Source organism: Vipera berus, assembly GCF_964194415.1.
Source record: "Vipera berus genome assembly, chromosome: 2".
Lineage (NCBI taxonomy): Eukaryota > Metazoa > Chordata > Lepidosauria > Squamata > Viperidae > Vipera > Vipera berus.
In genome coordinates, this window is record NC_138203.1 from 210,508,570 (window position 1) to 210,530,586 (window position 22,017).

Consider the following 22,017-nt stretch of genomic DNA (forward strand, 5'->3'; position numbering starts at 1 on the left):
TCGGTGGGATTGAAATTTGACAAAGTTGTGGCTATTTCAGTATTGCTACGCTACTGCATTACTATATTGCCACTGTCAGCTGCGGTCCTATGAATCGTGATTTCTGACACTCCCTGCCAGCTTCCTACAAGGAAATCAGTGAGGGAGACGACAGGAAGTTGGAAATCGCTTCCATTCCTGCTGCTTTTTTGCCCACCCATAATCACTCTCTTTCTCTGTTTAGGCAAGAAAATATCTCGGAAATGATGACCCAATATGGCACACAAGTTATCACACTTGTGAAGTGTTATAATCTTACATTTAGAGCAGCTAAATTCATACTTTGGATATAGTATGAAATTGTTTATAAGATAATACTCCAAAGTAAATTGGCATTAACTACTATACTTAAAAGTGTTTTAAGTAAGTAGTTAATTTTGATATTGCTGCATACTTCTATAACTTAATTGACTGTTTTTCTATGGAAGGAATTGTTCTTGCTTACTGATAAGAAACATTGAATATTATAGTAGCTGTTACTATATATAAAAACAGCAGTATATTTTATAGGACTGTAAGGTTTTGTAAAAATTTAATAAAAGCATGATGAGCTAAAAAGAAAAATCCATATTTCAAATCTGTTTTTGTTGTATTATAAATCATTTTCCAGAATTGTTGTGACTTACATTGATGCCACCAAATGGGAAAGAATGATCCAATCTGGCTGCAATATTGCATTTCCAGTAGTTTTAAGAAAATGAATTGCCTATTTTAGCAATCAGTACTAGAATAACACACAATCAGCAGAACATCTTATACTAATTTTCTCTAATACTAATGGTAAAATTGATATTTTTCTTCCATTAATATTCCTATTTGTAACATATTAGTGGTGTATTCAGTTTCTGTATTATACAGTAGTTTATTCACTTTCTGAATCACCCCTCACCAGCCATATAAATCCCAATAAATTATCTGAGTTTTATGTGATTAGTGTTTTTTTAATTCAGTCAAACCTCTTAGTGTTTTACCGTGCTTTTGTAATTGATTTAGGAACATATAAACTGATCAGTAGATATTGAAACCAATGATGAGGCTCTGAATATTCTGAAGAGAATTTTGAAGGACTTCAATTTTGTTTTATTAATAAGTAAAACTTGCAATCTCTATGAATTATTATCCCTCCACTGGTAAAATTGCTTTGAATATTCTCCTTCATAAAGTTAGATATTTCATATTGAAGCAAGAGATAATAAATTTGGACTCTTATCCGAATCCTTTTATTTTTTTGAGACATTCTAAAATGTTGCTGCTTTCATTTGTTTCTCTGTCTCCAAAACCCATTTTCCTCGTAAGTTATTTTTCCCCAGTTATTTTTGAAGCTGCATAACACTTTAAATTCTTTGTAATATAGAATTATCTTCTATTAAAACTGTGCTTAAAAAGTGTGATGTACATCAAATAATGAAAAAGTCATTCTACTTGATTTAACCAACATCTGATAAACAAAGAGGACTTATCTATATTAATTTTGAAATCAATGAAGGCTCTTAAGGATCTCAAGAAACTACGTGCATACTTGTTCTGTGTGGGGATTTCATATTATTTTAAATAATTATACTGTTAATATTGATATTACAGTGGAGTCAGCTTTCTTTGAGAGATATAATTACCAGAAGAGCAACAATATTGAAGAGTGCACCAGATGCAGGGCTTCACACTCAGTCTTATGAAGACATTCCAAACATTAGAATCCTGAAGTTCTGAGCCAATTCAACAAGATGCCCAAGCAGCTGAAATCTATATGGGCACTGGCCTTTAATACTACCGGTAATAATCTGATATAATTGCTCTGAGAGCCAATTAAGCATTTTGATTCCCAAGGATGTACTATCAGTTAACTGGGAAGGGCTTTGGGAGAAAATAGAACACAAGGAAGAAATAGCTGGAGAAAGAATCCATCAGATACAGAGGAGCAGAAGATTTTTTTATTTTATTTTATTTTTGGGGGTGGGGGGGCAATCCAGAAAGGCAGGAGAAGCAAATCCTGTGTGAGTTTAGATAATCAGTGGGAAACCAGGGTGGTTTGGGTGCAGATACACTTGCCAAACAGCAAATCCAGGGAAGATACCACACAAATATTTTTATGGGTGTGATTGAGGGGCAGAGGAAATCTCTGTGGGCCCATCAGATTCTTTTTGTGAGGCAACAAACGTAGTGTATCACAGTATGTCTTAACTGAAGGGCGTAGAAGACAAGTATGTTTTGGGTAATGAGGTACACCTGTCACTGTTTATATTAAATAAACGAAATTATTGAAATAAAATATACCTTATTAATAACAGTAAAGGATATTTTAGTAAAATAATTTTATTGCTAAGACATTGATTCTAAATTTTAATGGAATTATGTGTTTGCACATTGGAACATATCTCAGGCATGCCTTGACTAAAATTTGTTAATAAAGTTTTAAATCAAATGTATTTAATCTTGACTATAGTGACAGCAAATTGGCAAAATCATGTTGAAGGAAAAAACATTAAGACTAGTTCCTTAAGAGTACTTGCAAAATACCTTCAGATTCTTAAGTTGCAAATGTGTTCTGCGGGATGAAGTTTAAAAAACATTTCTCTAGCAGTCTGAATAATTATATTCATCTGATATTTTTTTTAACAAACTGATTATGAAAATAAAAATTGAAGGAAATTATTTGGCTTTCTAATGAAATCCATTAAAAACATTGTCTGGAATAGAAGTTTAATTTTATTTCAAACATAAATTGGTATACATCTAATTAGCCCATCTCTTTTTTTCTATTTCATCCTTGGTATTTATAACAGTAAATAAGACAATGTATGTAAACATTATCCAAGGTTTACCATTAAAAATATCATCCTTACACCTACATTCATAAATATAACATCCAGGTTTTTAAAAATGTATATTTTTTTTATCTCTGGCTTATATTTTCTGAGGAAAGGGTTAGAGGCAACAAATATTAAGTAAGTGTGCTTTTCCTTCCTAGAATTGTTAGAGGTTTGATACCCTGCATACTTGTAGGTTTTTGCCTTAAAAACAATAATAATAGTGTAAACTTTATTTCTGCATATTGTATTTGTTGAAAAAAAAAGAAATTGGATTATATATAAGCCAAGATGTTTTCCTTTTGTATAAGGTCAGCATATTCTTAATTCAATAACTGCTAAATGAAAACATTCTGATTTTTTTCCCGATTGGATATCTTCTAAACCTATTAATTTGTCTGCTTTCAAAGATTTTGCATTTATAAATTTAATAAATTATTATGGTGGTCACATAGCCAAATGTTTAGGATGGATTTGATATTTTTATCCATATTGTTATTGTTATTTTCAAAGGGAGCCAATACACATATGTATCCATCTCTTTCCCAGCCCTTTATGTAAGCAAAGTATCAGAGGAGTAGAAGGGAATGGAGATGGACATTCTAGGCATGGAGCAGCTTTACTATGGCTCTCCTCTTTTTTATTTCTCATATTCCCTTCTTTCTTTTGAGAAGAAGAAATATTGCAGGCTGTAAATGTGTTTCTGCTGCATTTTATGACTCTTATTTATGGCAACAGCAGCAGAAATGGTTGGGGATGCAGCATGGACTATAAAATGAATTGACCCTTCTGTGAGTTGGTGCTGCTGAGATCATTTTCCCAAGCAGATAACAAGAATTTCAGTAAGTCTGAAAAATCTTTATATAGAAACAGGATACCAAAGGTTACAGTTTTTTAAGAGATTATGCCTTCTCCAAGAAACCAAGAGTTAAGACTATAATTCTTTTCCCCTGTTCTCTGTGAATGCCCTGTGATAAGCTTAGAAGGGTATCCATCTCTGCATGAAAGAATATATAGGAGAAAGGATGCTCTGAAGATTTCACAAGCAAGTAGAATTTTTAGGATTTCAAAAATCATTTGTTTAATAAGGTGCTCAAAATTTCATGTTAAGACAACAGTTTTACGATATAGTCTGTAAGCTTTTGATTTTTTACAAATCCTCATCAACTAAGATAGTAATCCAAGTAAATAGTAATATTATTGATTTATGTAGTGCCTATGTTTTAAATCGCTTTTTTAAGTTGCTTAAAAAAGAATATATTTTATCAGGAATCAATTCTCTATGTATAGAGTCTGTTCCATTAGGCTTGGTGTATTGAGTTATGAGCATATCTGAAAAATGGTTGTGTGTTAATTGTTTTGCTGTAATGAAAACACTTTCAAAGGGAAAAAAAGAATCAGGAATATTTTCATAGTGTAGCTATAGAGGCTTCATTAACAATACCTAGTGAATTAATCGAGATGTGGTTTGAAACCTGGAACCCAACAAATAAACTCACTTTTTATTTTGGATTTCTTATACAAAATATCAAATAAAATATTACAAATATAAATTTCATAAAACATAAAATATAACTTAGAAATGTGGCTTATCAGATATTCAGTATGGATTTTGAGTGTGTTTACAGAAGTATAACAGCAATCATATTTTTTAAAGGGCTTCCATGCAAGACAAAGGAATGAAGCTTACCTTAGTAACCAACAAAGAAAAAAAGACTGGCATGACAGAAAAGCTATAAAGAATGATTTGCAGAGAACAGGTCTGTATAACTCACTCAGTCTTAACTCATAAAGGCAAAATAGTACTAAATGCAATGTACTAGTGGATATGTTCATGTAACTCAAAAGAAATTACCACTGTTAACACTTTTTTAAAAATCAGCAAGTCATTAGGTTCAAGGTGCTGGTATTGACCTACAAAGCCCTACATGGCATGGGTCCGGAATACCTTGGGGAGCACCTGTGGCCGGCATCAACTTCCCTCTGGCCAGTACGCTCCCACAGAGAGGGCCTCCTCAGGGTGCCACCGGTCAAAGAATGCCGACTGGTGGCCCCCAGGGGGAGGGCGTTCTCTGTGGGCGCGCCGGATTTATGGAACCATCTTCCGGTTGAGCTCCGGATGGCGCCCGACCTGTGCTCCTTCCGGCGCGATCTAAAGATGTATCTCTTCGAACAAGCTGGCCTGGCCTGATGGGATGGGTTGGGTTTTTTATTACTTTTAATGTGTTTTAACTTATTGTAAGAGCTGTGGGCATTTGTTTAATCTTTTAATTTTTGTATTTTGTCTTTTAACATGTATTGCCCTGTTCACCGCCCTGAGTCCTTCGGGAGAAGGGCGGTATATAAATAAAATAAATAAATAAATAAATAAATAAATAAATTAGCAAGTTAGTAGCCCAGAACAGAAATTGAAGAAGACTTCCCTCAATTCCTAATGCCATTTTTCACGGATCATAGACAAAACCCCCACAGAGCCTTGCTTGTTCCAGAATACAGGAAAAATGCCAGACCAAAGTTCTCATGGTTTCCAAGTTGTGTAAACAGCAAAATGCATGGTATGGGCCCCTAGGAAGCCATTTTGATGTCTGCTTTTGTTTGTGCCATCCCATGTCTAACTAGTTCAGTGGAAATGCAGGCACAGTGGACAAAGTAACAGGAAAAGGAAAATCTGTAAGTCATACTTGCCAGTGTTTATAAAAGGAAGGAGTGTTTCTTGGAAAGCTTAAGTGCCCAATACTCCGCTGTATAAGCCTTAGTAGTATACATAACATTTTAAAGGAAGAGAAGAAATGATAAACATTGTTAAGCAAAACAGTGAATGTGATAAGCAGGTATTTCAAAACAATTTGTAACAAACCAACATATGCCTGTTGTATCTCTGTGTTTCAAGAAATAAAAACTGTAGCATTGCACCAGCTATGCCAGTAATAAACAGTAAGAATTCTAGATTTGACTCTAGTATTGGAAAAGAGATGGGTGATAAGGACAAAAAATATGAGTGAAGCTACATTAGCCATGACAAAAGCACTATTTTAGTCTGAGAGTACGCTGTACAAAACAACAGTAACCAATTTAGTTGTGTTGATTTTAATAAAAAATATATTTAGTGATAAAAAAATGGCTGGTGCATTAGACAACATAGAGTAGAGATTCCCAATCAGTTTTCTTTTTTATATAAACAATTGGTCTCCCTTATATACTATAGCCCCCTTCATGGATTACTGCCTTGTTGTGGCGAAGGGGCTTGCGTAATTCAATGAAGCTATGAGCTATGCCGTGCAGGGCCACCCAAGACGGACAGGTCATAGCCGAGAGTTCTGACAAAACGTGATCCACTGGAGAAGGAAATGGCAACCCACTCCAGTATCTTTGCCATGAAAACCCTATGGACAGTACCAAAAGGCAAAACGATATGACGCTGGAAGATGAGCCCCTCAGGTCGGAAGGCGTCCAATATGCTACTGGGGAAGAGCAGAGGGCTAGTACTAGTAGCGCCAGAAAGAATGAAGCGACTGGGCCAAAGCCGAAAACGCTCAGCTGTGGATGTGTCTGGTGGTGAAAGGAAAGTCCGATGCTGTAAAGATTTTTTCTCCATAGGAACCTGGAATGTAAGATCCATGAATCAAGGAAAGCTGGACGTGGTCAAACAAGAGATGACAAGACTAAACATTGACATCTTAGGTATCAGCGAACTAAAATGGACAGGAATGGGTGAATTTAATTCAGATGACCATCAGGTATACTACTGCGGGCAAGAATCCCTCAGAAGAAATGGAGTAGCCTTCATAGTCAATAAAAGAGTAGGAAAAGCAATACTGGGATACAATCCTCAAAATGACAGAATGATCTCAGTTCGAATCCAAGGCAAACCATTCAATATCACAGTAGTCCAAGTCTATGCCCCAACCACCGGTGCTGAAGAGGATGAAATTGACCGGTTCTATGAAGCCCTACAGCACCTTATAGAACTAACACCAAAAAATGATGTTCTTATCATCATGGGGGATTGGAATGCTAAAGTAGGAAGCCAAAAGATAACTGGAATAACAGGCAAGTTTGGCCTTGGAGTACAAAATGAAGCAGGGCACAGGCTGATAGAATTTTGTCAAGAGAATACGATGGTCATAGCAAACACTCTTTTCCAACAACCCAAGAGACGGCTCTACACATGGACATCACCAGATGGTCAACACAGAAATCAGATTGACTATATGCTCTGCAGCCAAAGATGGAGAAGCTCTATACAGTCAGTAAAAACAAGACCAGGAGCTGACTGTGGCTCAGACCATGAGCTTCTCCTTGCAAAGTTTAGGCTTAAACTGAAGAAAGTAGGGAAAAGCACTAGGCCACTCAGGTATGAATTAAATCATATCCCTGTTGAATATACAGTAGAGGTGACAAATAGATTTAAGGAATTAGATCTGATAGACAGAGTGCCTGAAGAACTATGGACAGAGGTTCGCGACATTGTACAACAGGTAGCAACCAAAACCATCCCAAAGAAAAAGAAATGCAAGAAAGCAAAATGGCTGTCTGAGGAAGCTTTGCAAATAGCTGAGGAAAGGAGGGAAGCGAAAGGCAAGGGAGAAAAACATAGATATGCCCAATTGAATGCAGAATTCCAGAGAATAGCTAGAAGAGATAAGAATGCCTTCTTAAATGAACAGTGCAAAGAAATAGAAGAAAACAATAGAATAGGGAGGACCAGAGATCTTTTCAAGAAAATTGGAGAGATGAAGGGAACGTTTAATGCAAAAATGGGCATGATAAAGGACCAAAATGGCAGGGACCTAACAGAGGCAGAAGAGATTTAGAAGAGGTGGCAAAATTACACAGAAGAACTATACAAGAATGAGCTTAACGTCCCAGATAATCACAATGAGGTGGTCACTGACCTCGAGCCAGACATCCTAGAATGTGAAGTGAAGTGGGCCTTAGAAAAGCTGAGCAACAACAAAGCTAGTGGAGGTGACAGTATTCCAGCTGAGCTATTCAAAATCTTAAAAGACAGTGCAGTAAAAGTGCTACACTCAATTTGCCAGCAAATTTGGAAAACTCAACAGTGGCCACAGGATTGGAAAAGATCAGTTTACATCCCAATTCCAAAGAAAGGCAGTGCCAAAGAATGTTCAAACTATCGCACCATTGCACTCATTTCTCATGCTAGTAAAGTCATGCTTAAAATCCTACAAGCTAGACTTCAGCAGTATGTGGATCGAGAACTACCAGAAGTACAGGCAGGATTTCGAAGAGGCAGAGTAACTAGAGATCAAATTGCCAACATACGCTGGATCATGGAGAAAGCTAGGGAGTTCCAGAAAAACATCTACTTCTGCTTCATTGACTATGCTAAAGCCTTTGATTGTGTGGATCATAACAAACTGTGGCAAGTTCTTAAAGAGATGGGAGTACCAGACCATCTTATTTGTCTCTTGAGAAACCTATATGCGGGTCAAGAAGCAACAGTGAGAACTGGACACGGAACCACTGATTGGTTCAAAATTGGGAAAGGAGTCCGGCAAGGCTGTATACTGTTGCCCTGCCTATTTAACTTATATGCAGAGCACATCATGAGAAAGGCAGGGCTAGATGAATCAAAAGTTGGAATTAAGATTGCCGGAAGAAATATCAACAACCTAAGATACGCAGATGATACCACTCTAATGGCAGAAAGTGAAGAAGAACTAAAGAGCCTCTTGTTGCGGGTGAAGAAGGAGAGTGCAAAACTTGGGTTGAAACTTAACATTAAGAAAACCAAGATCATGGCATCTGGCCCTCTCAATTCCTGGCAAATAGATGGGGAAGAAATGAAGGTAGTGACAGATTTTATTTTCCTGGGCTCCAAGATCACTGCAGATGGGGACTGTAGCCAAGAAATTAAAAGACGCTTGCTCCTCGGAAGGAAAGCCATGGCAAATCTAGACAGCACACTAAAAAGCAGAGACATCACCCTGTCAACAAAAGTGCGTATAGTCAAGGCTATGGTCTTCCCAGTTGCAATGTATGGCAGTGAAAGTTGGACCATAAGAAAGGCTGAGCGCCAAAGAATTGAGGCCTTTGAACTATGGTGCTGGAGAAGACTCCTGCGAGTCCCTTGGACTGCAAGGCGATCAAACCGGTCAGTCCTAGAGGAGATCAATCCTGACTGCTCTTTAGAAGGCCAGATCCTGAAGCTAAAACTCAAATACTTTGGCCACCTAATGAGAAGGAAGGACTCACTGGAGAAGAGCCTAATGCTGGGAAAGATCGAGGGCAATAGAAGAAGGGGACGACAGAGAATGAGGTGGCTGGATGGAGTCACTGAAGCAGTAGGCGTGAGCTTAAATGGACTCCAGAAGATGGTAGAGGACAGGAAGGCCTGGAGGAATGTTGTCCATAGGGTCGCGATGGGTCGGACACGACTTCGCAGCTAACAACAACAACAACAACATATACTATAGCAGGGAAACAAATAAATAGTGTTTCAATGTTATGGTGAAAATTGAAAATGCATGATCGTTTGTATGTCAAAATGGAGGGGAAAGAGGGAATTTCATGAATATGGTAAACGGTGCCTTTCCTCTGGAAACGTATCTCCAGTAGATTTGAATAATCCTGACACTGCTATCTTTTAAACTTGCCTTGAAAATCTGACTTTTTCCCCAGGTTCTAAGTGAGGTGCATCCATCTGAGTAGGATTATATTTGCTATGTTTGTGATGTGTCTTTTTGTCTAGCTGTAGCCATTTTTTGAATTGATTTATTACCACCCAGAATCAGTGTGAGTTGGGCAGCCTTATAAATTTAAATTGCAAATTATAAGGTATGTTGATTCATCAAGATAAAAATCTGATACATCTATTGTGACCTTTTTCAAAAGGAGAAAATTACCAAAATGTCTCTTTTTAGCATTATCCAATATTAATAAACTGTATAATCTGCTTCTTAAATAGGGAATTTTAACAATTTGGGGCGTATTATTAAGAAATCTCAGCTGCAGTCCTAGAATATAGGACTAGACTGTGTTGAATGAGAAAAATTCAACAGCTTCTTGAATTTTGAACATGGATGAAATTATTGCTCTGTTAAACTTCTGCAGTTAATATGTGGAATGTATTAAGATTACTCCTTGCCTTTCTTATCTCTACAGGAAATGGAGAACAAGGAAAACCATATCCTATGACTGATACTGAGCAAGTGGACCAGGCATATAGGGAAAATGGTTTTAATATTTTTGTCAGTGATAAAATTTCTTTAAACCGTTCTCTACCGGATATACGACATCCAAAGTAAGTATAGAGTTTTCTTATGGTTGAAAGTATGAGTTTTCTTTTTTCTATAATTTATTTTCCTGCATTTTCTCTTAAATGCCATTCCAGCTAAAACTAATATTTTTTTGTTGCCAAAGTGAGTTTCAGCTGATGCATTAAATATCATATCTAGTAGCATGACTACTTGGGTTAAGCAAAGAAAAAATAAATTTAAACAGTTTCATGTTTGAAACACACCTATTTGTAATTTAAACACACTATTTAAGTACAAAACAAACAGGTTTTTCTTGAAACACTCTTTCAAGATAACGGTCTCAGAACATTCAAAACAGCCTGTTCCATATTTCAGATGGAGCAATTTGAAATCAGTATGGGATGTGTCAGATATGAAAAATTTTGCACATTGCTGCTGGTGGGTGAAGTTCAATAATAAGGTATTGTGTAATGTAGCCAATTTCCAGTTATCAGTTGTTCCTTATGAATTGAAATAATATGTTGTTAGTTAACTAATATTTATGTGAGATAATAGAAGTGATTTCTTTAGGTGCTGGAGCAGTGGTAATATTTTATGAATACTGATCAAGATGGTAATTCTTTTCATTTTTAAGCTGCAATAGCAAGTTGTATCTGGAACAACTTCCCAACACTAGTATAATAATCCCATTCCACAATGAAGGATGGTCCTCACTTCTTCGAACAGTGCATAGTGTTCTCAATCGTTCTCCTCCTGAACTGATAGCTGAGATTGTGCTGGTGGATGATTTCAGTGATAGAGGTACATCCAATGTATAATGTATTTGCTTATATATTCATGACTCAACCAAAACAATGTTATATATTGGATTATTTTGCACATACAATACATAAAATACATTTTAATGTTGGGCTTCTAAGTACTTCCTCTGTTGTTTTTTTTAAAAAATATTAATGTATTTTATATGCCACACTTATTCATTTTTAATGTTAAGGAAATATTTTTTTCTTGAATTAAAACTTTTTTAAAAAGTTGCAGAATTAGGTAAGACAGATGAACCATGCAGAATAAAAATTTCTTTTTTTATTAAAGAGTTTTACAAAAACAAGATTTTACAATATATCCCCAAATCCCCCCCACCCCAAACCCGCCCACTTCCCCCCCCCCCACTTCCCAGAGCTAAATACAGGATTATAGTTATAATAATCATATTCTAAATAAGAATTATGCATAATATACAATTAACCAAATTCATAATGTGCTTTAACTCCCCTTTAACATAACTACATACAAAGTACCAATAACAATATCCCTCTAAAATCTACTCATAAGCTAAATGGAACTTTTTAGTCGCATATTTATTCTGAATATAATCTATCCATCTCCTCCAAACTGAAATATATCTTTCCTGTGAATGATCTTTCAAGTAAGCAGAAATCTTAGACATTTCTGCAAGATTCGATACTTTAAACACCCATTCTTCTATAGTAGGCAAACTATCCTTCTTCCAATATTGTTCCACCAGTATCTAATTTCTGAATTAGATAATTATATATTTGTTTTAGTGGGCAGATGTGTATTATTGAATGGTTTTTCTAATTTTGAGTAGTATTGTTAAAGAATCTTGTTGGATCAGGATAAAAACACTTCTAGCCCATGTGGTAGACAGAATGTTGACAAACATGAACAGCTAATTGCACAACACACCAGCCTCGCAAGTCAATCATGCATAAAGTTTATAAAATTATTTCCTGTTCAAAAGCCTAACAGCCCATGGATAAAAGCTGTTCTTCAGTCTGTTGGTACGGCTGGCTATACTCCTATATCTCCTACCTGATGGTAGGAGAGTAAAGAGATACCGTCCAGAGTGTGAGTCATCCCTGAGAATTTTCCTCACTCTTCCAAGGCAGCAAGCCCTGGTGATGTCATCCAGTGGTGTCAGGGGACAGCCATGTCTTGTGCTGTACTCACCACCCTCTGTAATGCCTTCCTATCCGTGGCTGTCAGACCAGCATACCAAACCACAATACAGTACGAGAGGACGCTCTCTATAGTAGACTGGTAAAAGAGGGTCATTAGCCGTTGTTCTACCCTGTTCTTCCGCAAGACCCTGAGAAAGTGAAGTCTCTGTTGGGCCTTTCTGGCAATCTGGGTTGTAAACTTTCCAGGTAAGATCTTCGCAGAGGTAGGCTCCCAGAAATTTAAAGGAGGAAACTCTCCACACAGCCCTCCCCCCCCCCGATGTAAGGTGGGGCAGGTTCCTCCTTTTTCCTCCGGAAGTCTAGCACCATCTCTTTCGTCTTGCCGATGTTCAGGTGCAAGTTGTTGTTGCAACATCATATGGATAGTTTTTGTACCTCCCCCCTGTATGCTGTCTCATTCCCACCTGTAATAAAACCCACTACGGTAGTATCATCTGCGAACTTAATTATCGTAGTAGATGGGTCGGATGATACACAATCATATGTGTACAATGAGTAAAGGTAGGGGCTAAGCACGCAGCCCTGTGGCGAGCCGGTGCAAAGCTTCAGGGGGGTGGATAAAGGAGACCCGACCCTCACTGTTTTTAACCGGTCCCTGAGAAAGTCTTGAATCCAATCGCAGATGGAGGGGGGGAAATTTCATCAGTCAGCTTTTCAATGAGAGTGCTTGGCAAAATGGTGTTGAAAGCCAAGCTGTAATAAAAAAAAACATCCTGACATAGCTTCCAGGTTTCTCAAGATGACTTGCTATAGAGTGTAAAGCAGTAGCTATGGCATCGTCTGTCGACCTGTTCCCCCTGTAGGCAAATTGATGTTTGTCAAAATCCAGTGGGAGGCATGTCCTAAGATGTTGGAGAACCAGTCTTTCGAAGCATTGCATGACTACAGACATTAATGCAACAGGTTTGTAGTCATTCAGGCACTCAACTGCAGTTTTCTTTGGGACTGGGACAATGGTAGCTGCTTTCAAGCATAAATAAAATAAATAATGGTACACATGCCGTTTGCAAGGAGATGTTAAAATCCTTGTCAGGACCCCTGCCAATTGGTTGGCACAGTTCTTAACCACTATCCCCAGCACCCCATCTGGGCCTGAGGCTTTGCTAGGATTCACAGCCTTCAGTACAGTTCTCACTTGGCCTTCAAACAGGGTGAGTTGCTGAAAATCAGAATGCCGGCCAGCAGAGGCTATGCAGCTCTCAAAGGGTAACCACCTCCAATATACACTGCATAAACATGGCAAAAAATTATCCATATACCCATATACATTGGGACAAAAAAGTATTTAGTCAGCCACCAATTGTGCAAGTTCTCCCACTTAAAAAGATGAGAGAGGCCTGTAATTTTCATCATAGGTATACCTCAACTATGAGAGACAAAATGGGGGGAAAGAATCCAGGAAATCACATTGTAGGATTTCTAATGAATTAATTCGTACATTCCTCGGTAAAATAAGTATTTGGTCACCTACAAACAAGCAAGATTTCTGGCTCTCACAGACCTGTAACTTCTTTAAGAGGCTCCTCTGTCCTCCACTCGTTACCTGTATGAATGACACCAGTCCACAACCTCAAACTGTCACACTCCAAACTCCACTATGGGCAAGACCAAAGAGCTGTCGAAGGACACCAGAAACAAAATTGTAGACCTGCACCATGCTGGGAAGACTGAATTTGCAATAGGCAAGCAGCTTGGTGTGAAGAAATCAACTGTGGGAGCAATTATTAGAAAATGAAAGACCACTGATAATCTCCCTCATTCTGGGGCTCCACGCAAGATCTCGCCCCGTGGGGTCAAAATGATCACAAGAACGGTGAGCAAAAATCCCAGAACCACATGGGGGGACCTAGTGAATGACCTGCAGAGAGCTGGGACCAAAGTAACGAAGGCTACCATCAGTAACACACTACGCCACCAGGGACTCAAATCCTGCAGTGCCAGACGTGTCCCCCTGCTTAAGCCAGTACATGTCCGGGCCCGTCTGAAGTTTGCTAGAGAGCATTTGGATGATCCAGAACAGGATTGGGAGAATGTCATATGGTCAGATGAAACCAAAGTAGAACTTTTTGGTAAAAACTCAACTCGTGTTTGGAGGAGAAAGAATGCTGAGTTGCATCCAAAGAACACCATACCTACTGTGAAGCATGGGGGTGGAAACATCATGCTTTGGGGCTGTTTTTCTGCAAAGGGACCAGGACGACTGATCCGTGTAAAGGAAAGAATGAATGGGGCCATGTATCATGAGATTTTGAGTGAAAACCTCCTTCCATCAGCAAGGGCATTGAAGATGAAACGTGGCTGGGTCTTTCAGCATGACAATGATCCCAAACACACTGCCCAGGCAACGAAGGAGTGGCTTCGTAAGAAGCATTTCAAGGTCCTGGAGTGGCCTAGCCAGTCTCCATAGAAAACCTTTGGAGGGAGTTGAAAGTCCGTGTTGCCCAGCGACAGTCCCAAAACATCACTGCTCTAGAGGAGATCTGCATGGAGGAATGGGCCAAAATACCAGCAACAGTGTGTGCAAACCTTGTGAAGACTTACAGAAAACGTTTGACCTCTGTCATTGCCAACAAAGGATATATAACAAAGTATTGAGATGAACTTTTGTTATTGACCAAATATTTATTTTCCACCATAATTTGCAAATAAATTCGTTAGAAATCCTACAATGTGATTTCCTGGATTCTTTCCCCCCATTTTGTCTCTCATAGTTGAGGTATACCTATGATGAAAATTACAGGCCTCTCTCATCTTTTTAAGTGGGAGAACTTGCACAATTGGGGGCTGACTAAATACTTTTTTGTCCCATTGTACCCATATACACACACATATATGACCCAAAGAAACAACACAGTCTAGTTTGGATATTTACATATACATGGTGAGAAAAAAGAATCCTGCAAATTTACAAGAGGGATGGCATAAGGAACAAAGCTGTTGCAGAATCTAGTAGTTCTGCTAGAAATACTTCGAAACCTCCTCCCAGAGAGAAGCAACAGAAAAAGACCGTGAAGTGGGTGTGTGGGGTCTCTAACAAGGCTTCGAGCTCTAAGCGTGTAGCACTTATAAGCAGTGTCCTGAATAACGGGAAGCAGGCTTCCTATAATCTTCTCAACTGTCTTTATCACTCTATATATGCACTTCTACCACCAAACCAAACAATGATACAGTTTGTTAAGATGCTCAATCGTGCCTCTGTAAAAAATGGCCAGGAGAGAAGGAGAAAGATGTGCTCTCTTTATCCGACACAGGAAATGCAGAGGCTGGTTTGCATGATTCACTAAGGATGACGTGTGGAGAGACCAAATCAGATTGCTAGTTATCTGAATCCCCAGATTCTTAATACTGTTGACCATCTCCACAGCTGCAGCCTTGATACAAAGTGGAGCATGGCTATGCCAGTCCTTTCTAAAATCTCCATGATTTCCTTTCGTTTATTAACATTCAGGTTACTTTATTACACCAGTCCTCTTCCCTATAAGTAACTTCATTGTCGTCCCAGATAAGACCTACCACTGCTGTGTCATCCACATACTTCACAATATGATTGGTAGCAGACTTGGCACAGCAGTCATGAGTCATCAAGATGAACAGTAACATACTCAAGGAGATGGAGTTGAAACTTTTCTTCCAACTTGCACAACCTGGGGCCTATCAATAAGGAAATCAAAGATCCAGTTATATAAAGGAGTGTTAAAACCTAATAGGCCCAGTTTGTTCACTAAATGATGAGCAATGATTGTGTTGAATGCTGAACTAAAATCAACAAGCAGCATTCGCACATGAGTATTCTCCTCCTCCAGGTACGCCAAGCTAGGATGAAGCACACAGGAAAATGTATCATCTAAGGAGCGGTTCTCCCGATGGGCAAATAATAATGAGTCAAATGTAGAGGGAGCATGTGTTTTGTAACTAACCTTGCACCGAACTATACACATCTTACACCTAGGGTAGTTACAAAACACATGTACATTTTAATGGCTATTTATATGATAATCTCCCAGAGCTGTTAAAGGAATAGATAAGTAAAGTATATATTTTACAAATAAATAATTAGCTTTTGATGCCCTAATCCAGACATGTCAAACACAAGGCCCGGGGGCCAGATCCGGCCCGCGAAGTGGTTTCATGTGGCCCGCGAAGCCATCCTGGAAACAGTGAGGGAACGGCCCCCACTGCCTTGGCCCTGGCCCAGAGACCTTCCTTCTGCCAGAGACCCTCAGATCTGTCCCACTCCTGCCCAGGCCCCCATAAGCACCCTTGATGCGAACGATGTAGAGCTGGCTACGCCCAGCCAGTAGGCCATACGCACTCTAGCCACGCCCAGCCAGTAGGCCATGCCCACCCAGGCCACACCCACCCGGCCCCCTGAGGGCAACCGCCATGCTGATACGGCCCTCAATGAAATTGCGTCTGACACCCCTGCCCTAATCCATTTCAGAAAGACTCTTTTGGAACTCTTTGAACTCTCTTTTTGATTTTATTATCCTAAACAATTTGGCATCAAATGTTTCTTGTCCACATTACTTATGAACAAATTAAATAGTGCTTGTCCCAACACAACCCTACTTTGAGAGTATCCTCAGTTTGAAATTTATGTCACTTTCTTGTTTTATAGTTTACTTTCAGAACAGAAAATGTTTGCTGTCTTACTTAATTATAAATCCAATAAAATAAATAAAATAATTGCTGCTGAAATTGTTTAGGAATGTTTGGTGAGAAACTTTAACAAACAATTTTGGAAGTACAAATACACATTGTTATAGGATCATTTCTGCCTTTATGCTTCCTAATATCCTTATAAATGACAATATACTTAATGACATAAGCCTTAGCCTTAAAAAGATTATTTAATTACAGGTAGACCTCAACCAAAGTTCCAATGGCTGGACTCCCCCATAGTCATGTAACCGCGTTTTGGGCTCCCAGCAAGTGGCCTATGTTTATAACCATTTACAGTATCCCACAACCACATGACTGTGGTTTACTGCATTTTTGCCTGAATCAACATTTAATTCCTACAGTGTGCTTTTACAGGGAAACAGGAATGGCCATGGCTTAATGGCCATGGTGTTTGCTTAGTAAACACTGCAAAAAGTCATAAAATTGGATTGGACACAAGATCCATTTTTTTGACTGCTGTGACTTGCCGGGCTCAATAAGTTGAGGACTACCTGCATTTACTCAGCTTTATTTTGTTGCTGTTCAGCTTCTAAAGCTGAGGTACAGCCCCCTTTTTTTAACTTCATAGTTTCATTTTTAACGCATCTTTTATCTTCATTTTGTTCCATGCAGAGCATCTCAAAAAGCGCTTGGAGGATTATATGGCCCAGTTTCCAAAAGTTAGGATTCTTCGAACTAAGAAGAGAGAAGGGCTAATAAGAACTCGAATGCTCGGAGCTTCTGTAGCAATAGGAGATGTTATTACCTTCTTAGATTCCCACTGTGAAGCAAATGTGAACTGGTTACCACCTCTCCTAGGTAAGAATTCTATTTGAAATGTGTTTCTGAATGATCAACTGCAAATGCAGTGCCTTTCTGAACAACGAGTGACACTATCCAAGCCTTCAGATAGCAGAGTAAGATTTCATTGAACTAATATTAGAATATCCACATACATGTTAGTATTCTAGCATTCAAATTACTATGTTTTTTCCAATTCAGGGGATGGGGGATACCAGGATAGTCAATTATTTTGCCCTCATTTGAAGCCTATTCTTCAATCACATCTCATTTTCACAAATGTTTATTTGATTTACAGTATATAGCCAAAATAAAAAAGCCATACAAACAATGCAAACATTAAAACAGGTAAATGATTCAAATCCATAAAGCACAATCACCAGGAGAGGAATAGTACAGCCCTATTATGGGCTCCACACCCCTCACTAATCCCCAGACCAGATGACAAAACCAAATAATCAGACCCTTCCTGAAGGCCATCCAGAACAGGGCCAACCTGACCTCAGGAGAATGATGTTTGTTAAAGCAGGTGCAGCAGCAGAAATGTTCCTCCTCCAGGATCCCTCTAGATGATACTGTTCTGTTCCAGCTTACTACCGGCCCTGCAGAAAAGGCAGGGACAACCACTTTACAAAAGGCAAAAGGCTGGAAGTAAGCCCGCCAAATTTATTTACACAAAACAGATCCAAAACAGAGCAAACTGAGCAAAACAAAATACGAACCACTAAAACAGGAGCTATTCAAACGGTTGCCTTCAGCAAACCAGCCCTCCCACACATTCCCCTTTTAAACAGTTCAAGGCGTGGCTTCTCTCTGCCTCCTTCCGAGGTGCCCCATTGCCTTCCTCTGTTTACTCCTGACTGACTGCCTCCTGCTTCGGGCGTCCTTGAACAGGGCCAGCTGTGGGTCATCTTCATCCACGGTGTCAGGCTCACACAGCTGGGTCTGCATAGTAACCAGATGGGAGGGGCCTGGCTGAGAGCTCTGCGAAGCCTCAGAACTGTCCTCTGCAGGCTCTCCAAACCCCTCCTCCTCTGAATCGTCCGACCCAACTGCCAAACCCACAGGCTGACCCTGAATCACAACAGATACTTTCTAGTGGATGAATCCCACAACAATCTTCTTTTGCTGGACCTGATGTTACTGGGCAGAGACAATCCCTTAAATAATTTGGCCCCATGGCATGTAGGGCTTTATAGGTTACAAAGTTAATATCTAAGTTATGTCATTATATACATTAATATATTGCAATACAATATTAACGTACATTACATTGTAAGCTATAAAGCTTATAAAACACCTTGAATTGGACTGGGAAACAAATTGATAATCAATTCAGCTCGTAGAGCAGAGGTGTAAGTTGCGTAAGTCTAGGTGCACACATAACTGCTCATTCTATGGCATTTTGCAACAACTGAAGCTTCCAAATACTCTTCAAGAGTAGCCCCATATAAAGCGCATTATAATAGTCCACATGGGAGGGGATCAGAATATGAATGAGTGAGTGTAGAGGGTGTGAGGGAGGATTGAGAAGAGTGCAAGGGTATGTGCAAGAGGCACCAGATCAGAGGTCTCCAACCTTTCTTGGTTGGTGGACCGGAAGGAAAGGGAGGGGGAAAACATTTTACACACACACACACACACATATGAACACACAAACGGGGCCGTGAGCACACACGACATAAATGTGGTGCTAGCGCCCGTGTGACACTTGCTAGTACTGCCCTGTTTTTGCTGTGTAGTCCCTGTTTTCGCCACAGCAGGGGTGCTGCCGCAAGTGGGGATAAGTGCCCACACACACGTGCGCACCCTGGCCAGCCTATTCCACGGCCCGCTGGCTAGCAGGCCACATCCTGGTAGTGGGTTGCGGCGTACAGGTTGGGGACCCCTGCACCAGATGGATTGAGGATGAATGAGGGTACAAGAGGATGCGTGACAAACACTGGATGGATGGGTGTGCAAGGTTGCAAGAGAGATACAGTGAGGGTTGAAGGGTGCACAGGGTCAGAGAATATCCAATGGAAACACAGAGGAGGTGAGGGGTGCATAGGTGGGGGACACTGCAGTAACTTGCAACCTTTTCTGCTGGCCTCCCCATTTACTTTCTGGGGAAGCTAGCAGAGAAGGTTGTAAATGGTGATGTGATTGCGGGTGCTTGGCAACAGGTGCTAAGGTTTGCCAAGCACCCACATTCTCAGTTAACAGTCCATAACCTCACTTAATGACAGCAATGGGAACTGACAGGAATGTTGCACTAAGCAATGTAATCATGTGATGTTCAGCTTTACAACCACATTGCTTAGTGATAGAAATTCAGTCCCTGTTAGCATCATACAGAACTATTTGTATGTTTTCTAAGATTCTTTTTTACATTCTATTGTAAGTGTGTAATATTGTTATAAATGAAAGTATAAAATCAACTTTTTTTAATTCCCCAGACCGCATTGCTCGAAATCACAAAACTATTGTTTGTCCCATGATTGATGTCATTGATCATGACCATTTTGGCTATGAAACACAAGCTGGAGATGCAATGCGAGGAGCATTTGACTGGGAGATGTATTATAAGCGAATCCCAATTCCTCCTGAATTACAGAAACCTGATCCCAGTGACCCTTTTGAGTAAGTTCATGAGACAAAGTGAATACTTGCTTAACAAGCTGAGAGGTTGCAGGTTTTCAGGCAGATATAATTGCTAGATGTTCTTTCTTCTCTCTCCTCGAAAGAAAGAAAGGAAAGGAAATCAAAGATAAATAATGAAGGTCAATCACAAATGGCCAAACTAATTCATGTAATTATATCATAGACTACTGTTGTTTGAAATCCCTTCCAGTTATCAAAATCATCTGTTTTCAAATAGGTTTCTCTTTGTTTCTATACAGTTGGCACAAAAGTCTTGTATCAGAAGTGGTCTCTGTCTCTAAAAACATTATTTCCACTGTCTGTTGGTATTCCCTCAATTATTGAGGTGAAAAGTACACTCTCTACTAAACATGAAGACATGTACATTTGTGATAGGTGGCATTGTTACATGCTACCTGATTTTTGGGTACAGATACTTACAGCAACAATTCTTCTAATTTCCTTGATCTGAGTTCTGTCTCTACAGCTACAGTCTGCATCCTTGTAAGAGGGAAGTTTTGAAAAATAAAGGTCTAATATTTCTTGCTGAGTACAAGATTACACAGCTACTATCCAAAATATTAAAATACAGTGATCTCAATTCCCATATAGACATAGTCTTTCCTTAACAAACACAACAGAGCCTAGAGGTTTTGTCATATAGTAAGTCACGGTGGTCGTTAAGTGGATCATCCTGTGATCTGATTTGATTTTAGAACCATTTTTATTATGGTTATAAAGTGAATACAGTGGTTGTTAAGCAAACTATGTGGTTGTTAAGCAAACCATGTGATCATTAAGTAATATATTCTCCCAAACAGGTGTTTCTTGCCAGAAACTGGCAAAAAAGTCACAAATCACATGGCTGCAGGATGTTGCAACTGATTATAAATGCAAGCCAGTTGCCAAGCACCAAAATGATCATGTGAGTGTGGGAGGGCTGCAGCAGTCATAACTTCAAGGACATGTTATGAGTATCTTTTGGGGGGTGGGGCTCATACTAACTTTGAACCATCATTAAGTGAGGACTCCCTCTATATACAGTGTTGGAATACAATTATGTTTTATTTTATGTAATAAAATTAAGTTAAACATAAAATATTTTAATGCTTACAGTTTTACCTCTGCAATTGTTTAATCACTAATTTATGTTGTTTGTCATCATCTTCATTTTCCAATATTTATATTGAAAATTGCATTCCTTGTTGCAGTTCCAACTACTGTGTCAGCAAATTCTGCGTGCTAAGAGGGCAACAGCAGCTTTTTTTTTCTTCCATTCAATCATATCAATTCTTGGACGCTGTCTAGACAAGTCCCTGCAGTTTCCTTAGTGAGGTTTCCCAGAAGTGGTTTGCCATTGCCTCCTTCCTGAGCCTGAGACAAAGGGACTACTAGCCCAAGGTCACCTGGCCAGCTTTGTGCCTAAGGCAAGAGTAGAATTCAGTCTCCCAATTCCTAGCCTGATGCTATAACCATTACACTAAATTGGCTCTCTACCAACAGTTTACACACATTATAATACATGTTTATATAACATACTTCATATATTATGTGCATATATACTTACTATGAAATACGGTATATTTGAACTACATTAAATTGTTAGATTTTTCTCTTTCTTCCAGTAATTTTCTCTTCTCGATTTATTGTGTCCTTCACTCTCTGAAAGTTAAGGGTGCCTTAGTTTTCTGTATTCAGAGAATAGCAACAGACTCAATGCTTGCTTCTCTGCTTAAGAATACATGGTCTTGCCATTCTGTTTTCTGCTGTTTCTGCTATACTGCATGTTTGGCTTTTCTGAAACATAATTGTCTTCTCTTCCATCAGTGAATACCAGTTTTCTGAGGGATCTCTCAAAGTTATGTGAACTGCTCTGTAGATCAG

General features: G+C 39.1%; 1 protein-coding gene across 2 annotated transcripts in view; it reads left to right on the forward strand.

Annotated features, from left to right (window-relative positions):
- Positions 1-22,017, forward strand: part of GALNT10 (polypeptide N-acetylgalactosaminyltransferase 10) — a 75,243-nt gene that overhangs the window by 23,936 nt on the left and 29,290 nt on the right. The window contains exons 2-7 of one of the 2 annotated variants that reach the window (XM_081320994.1): positions 1,621-1,809; positions 4,501-4,603; positions 9,972-10,110; positions 10,701-10,867; positions 17,344-17,529; positions 19,950-20,133. In XM_081320994.1, coding sequence (XP_081177120.1) covers positions 10,001-10,110; positions 10,701-10,867; positions 17,344-17,529; positions 19,950-20,133 — 647 coding nt within the window. In that variant the 5' untranslated portion in view covers positions 1,621-1,809; positions 4,501-4,603; positions 9,972-10,000. The remainder of the gene's footprint in view (positions 1-1,620; positions 1,810-4,500; positions 4,604-9,971; positions 10,111-10,700; positions 10,868-17,343; positions 17,530-19,949; positions 20,134-22,017) is intronic. The other variant, XM_081320993.1, reaches the window with a different exon arrangement.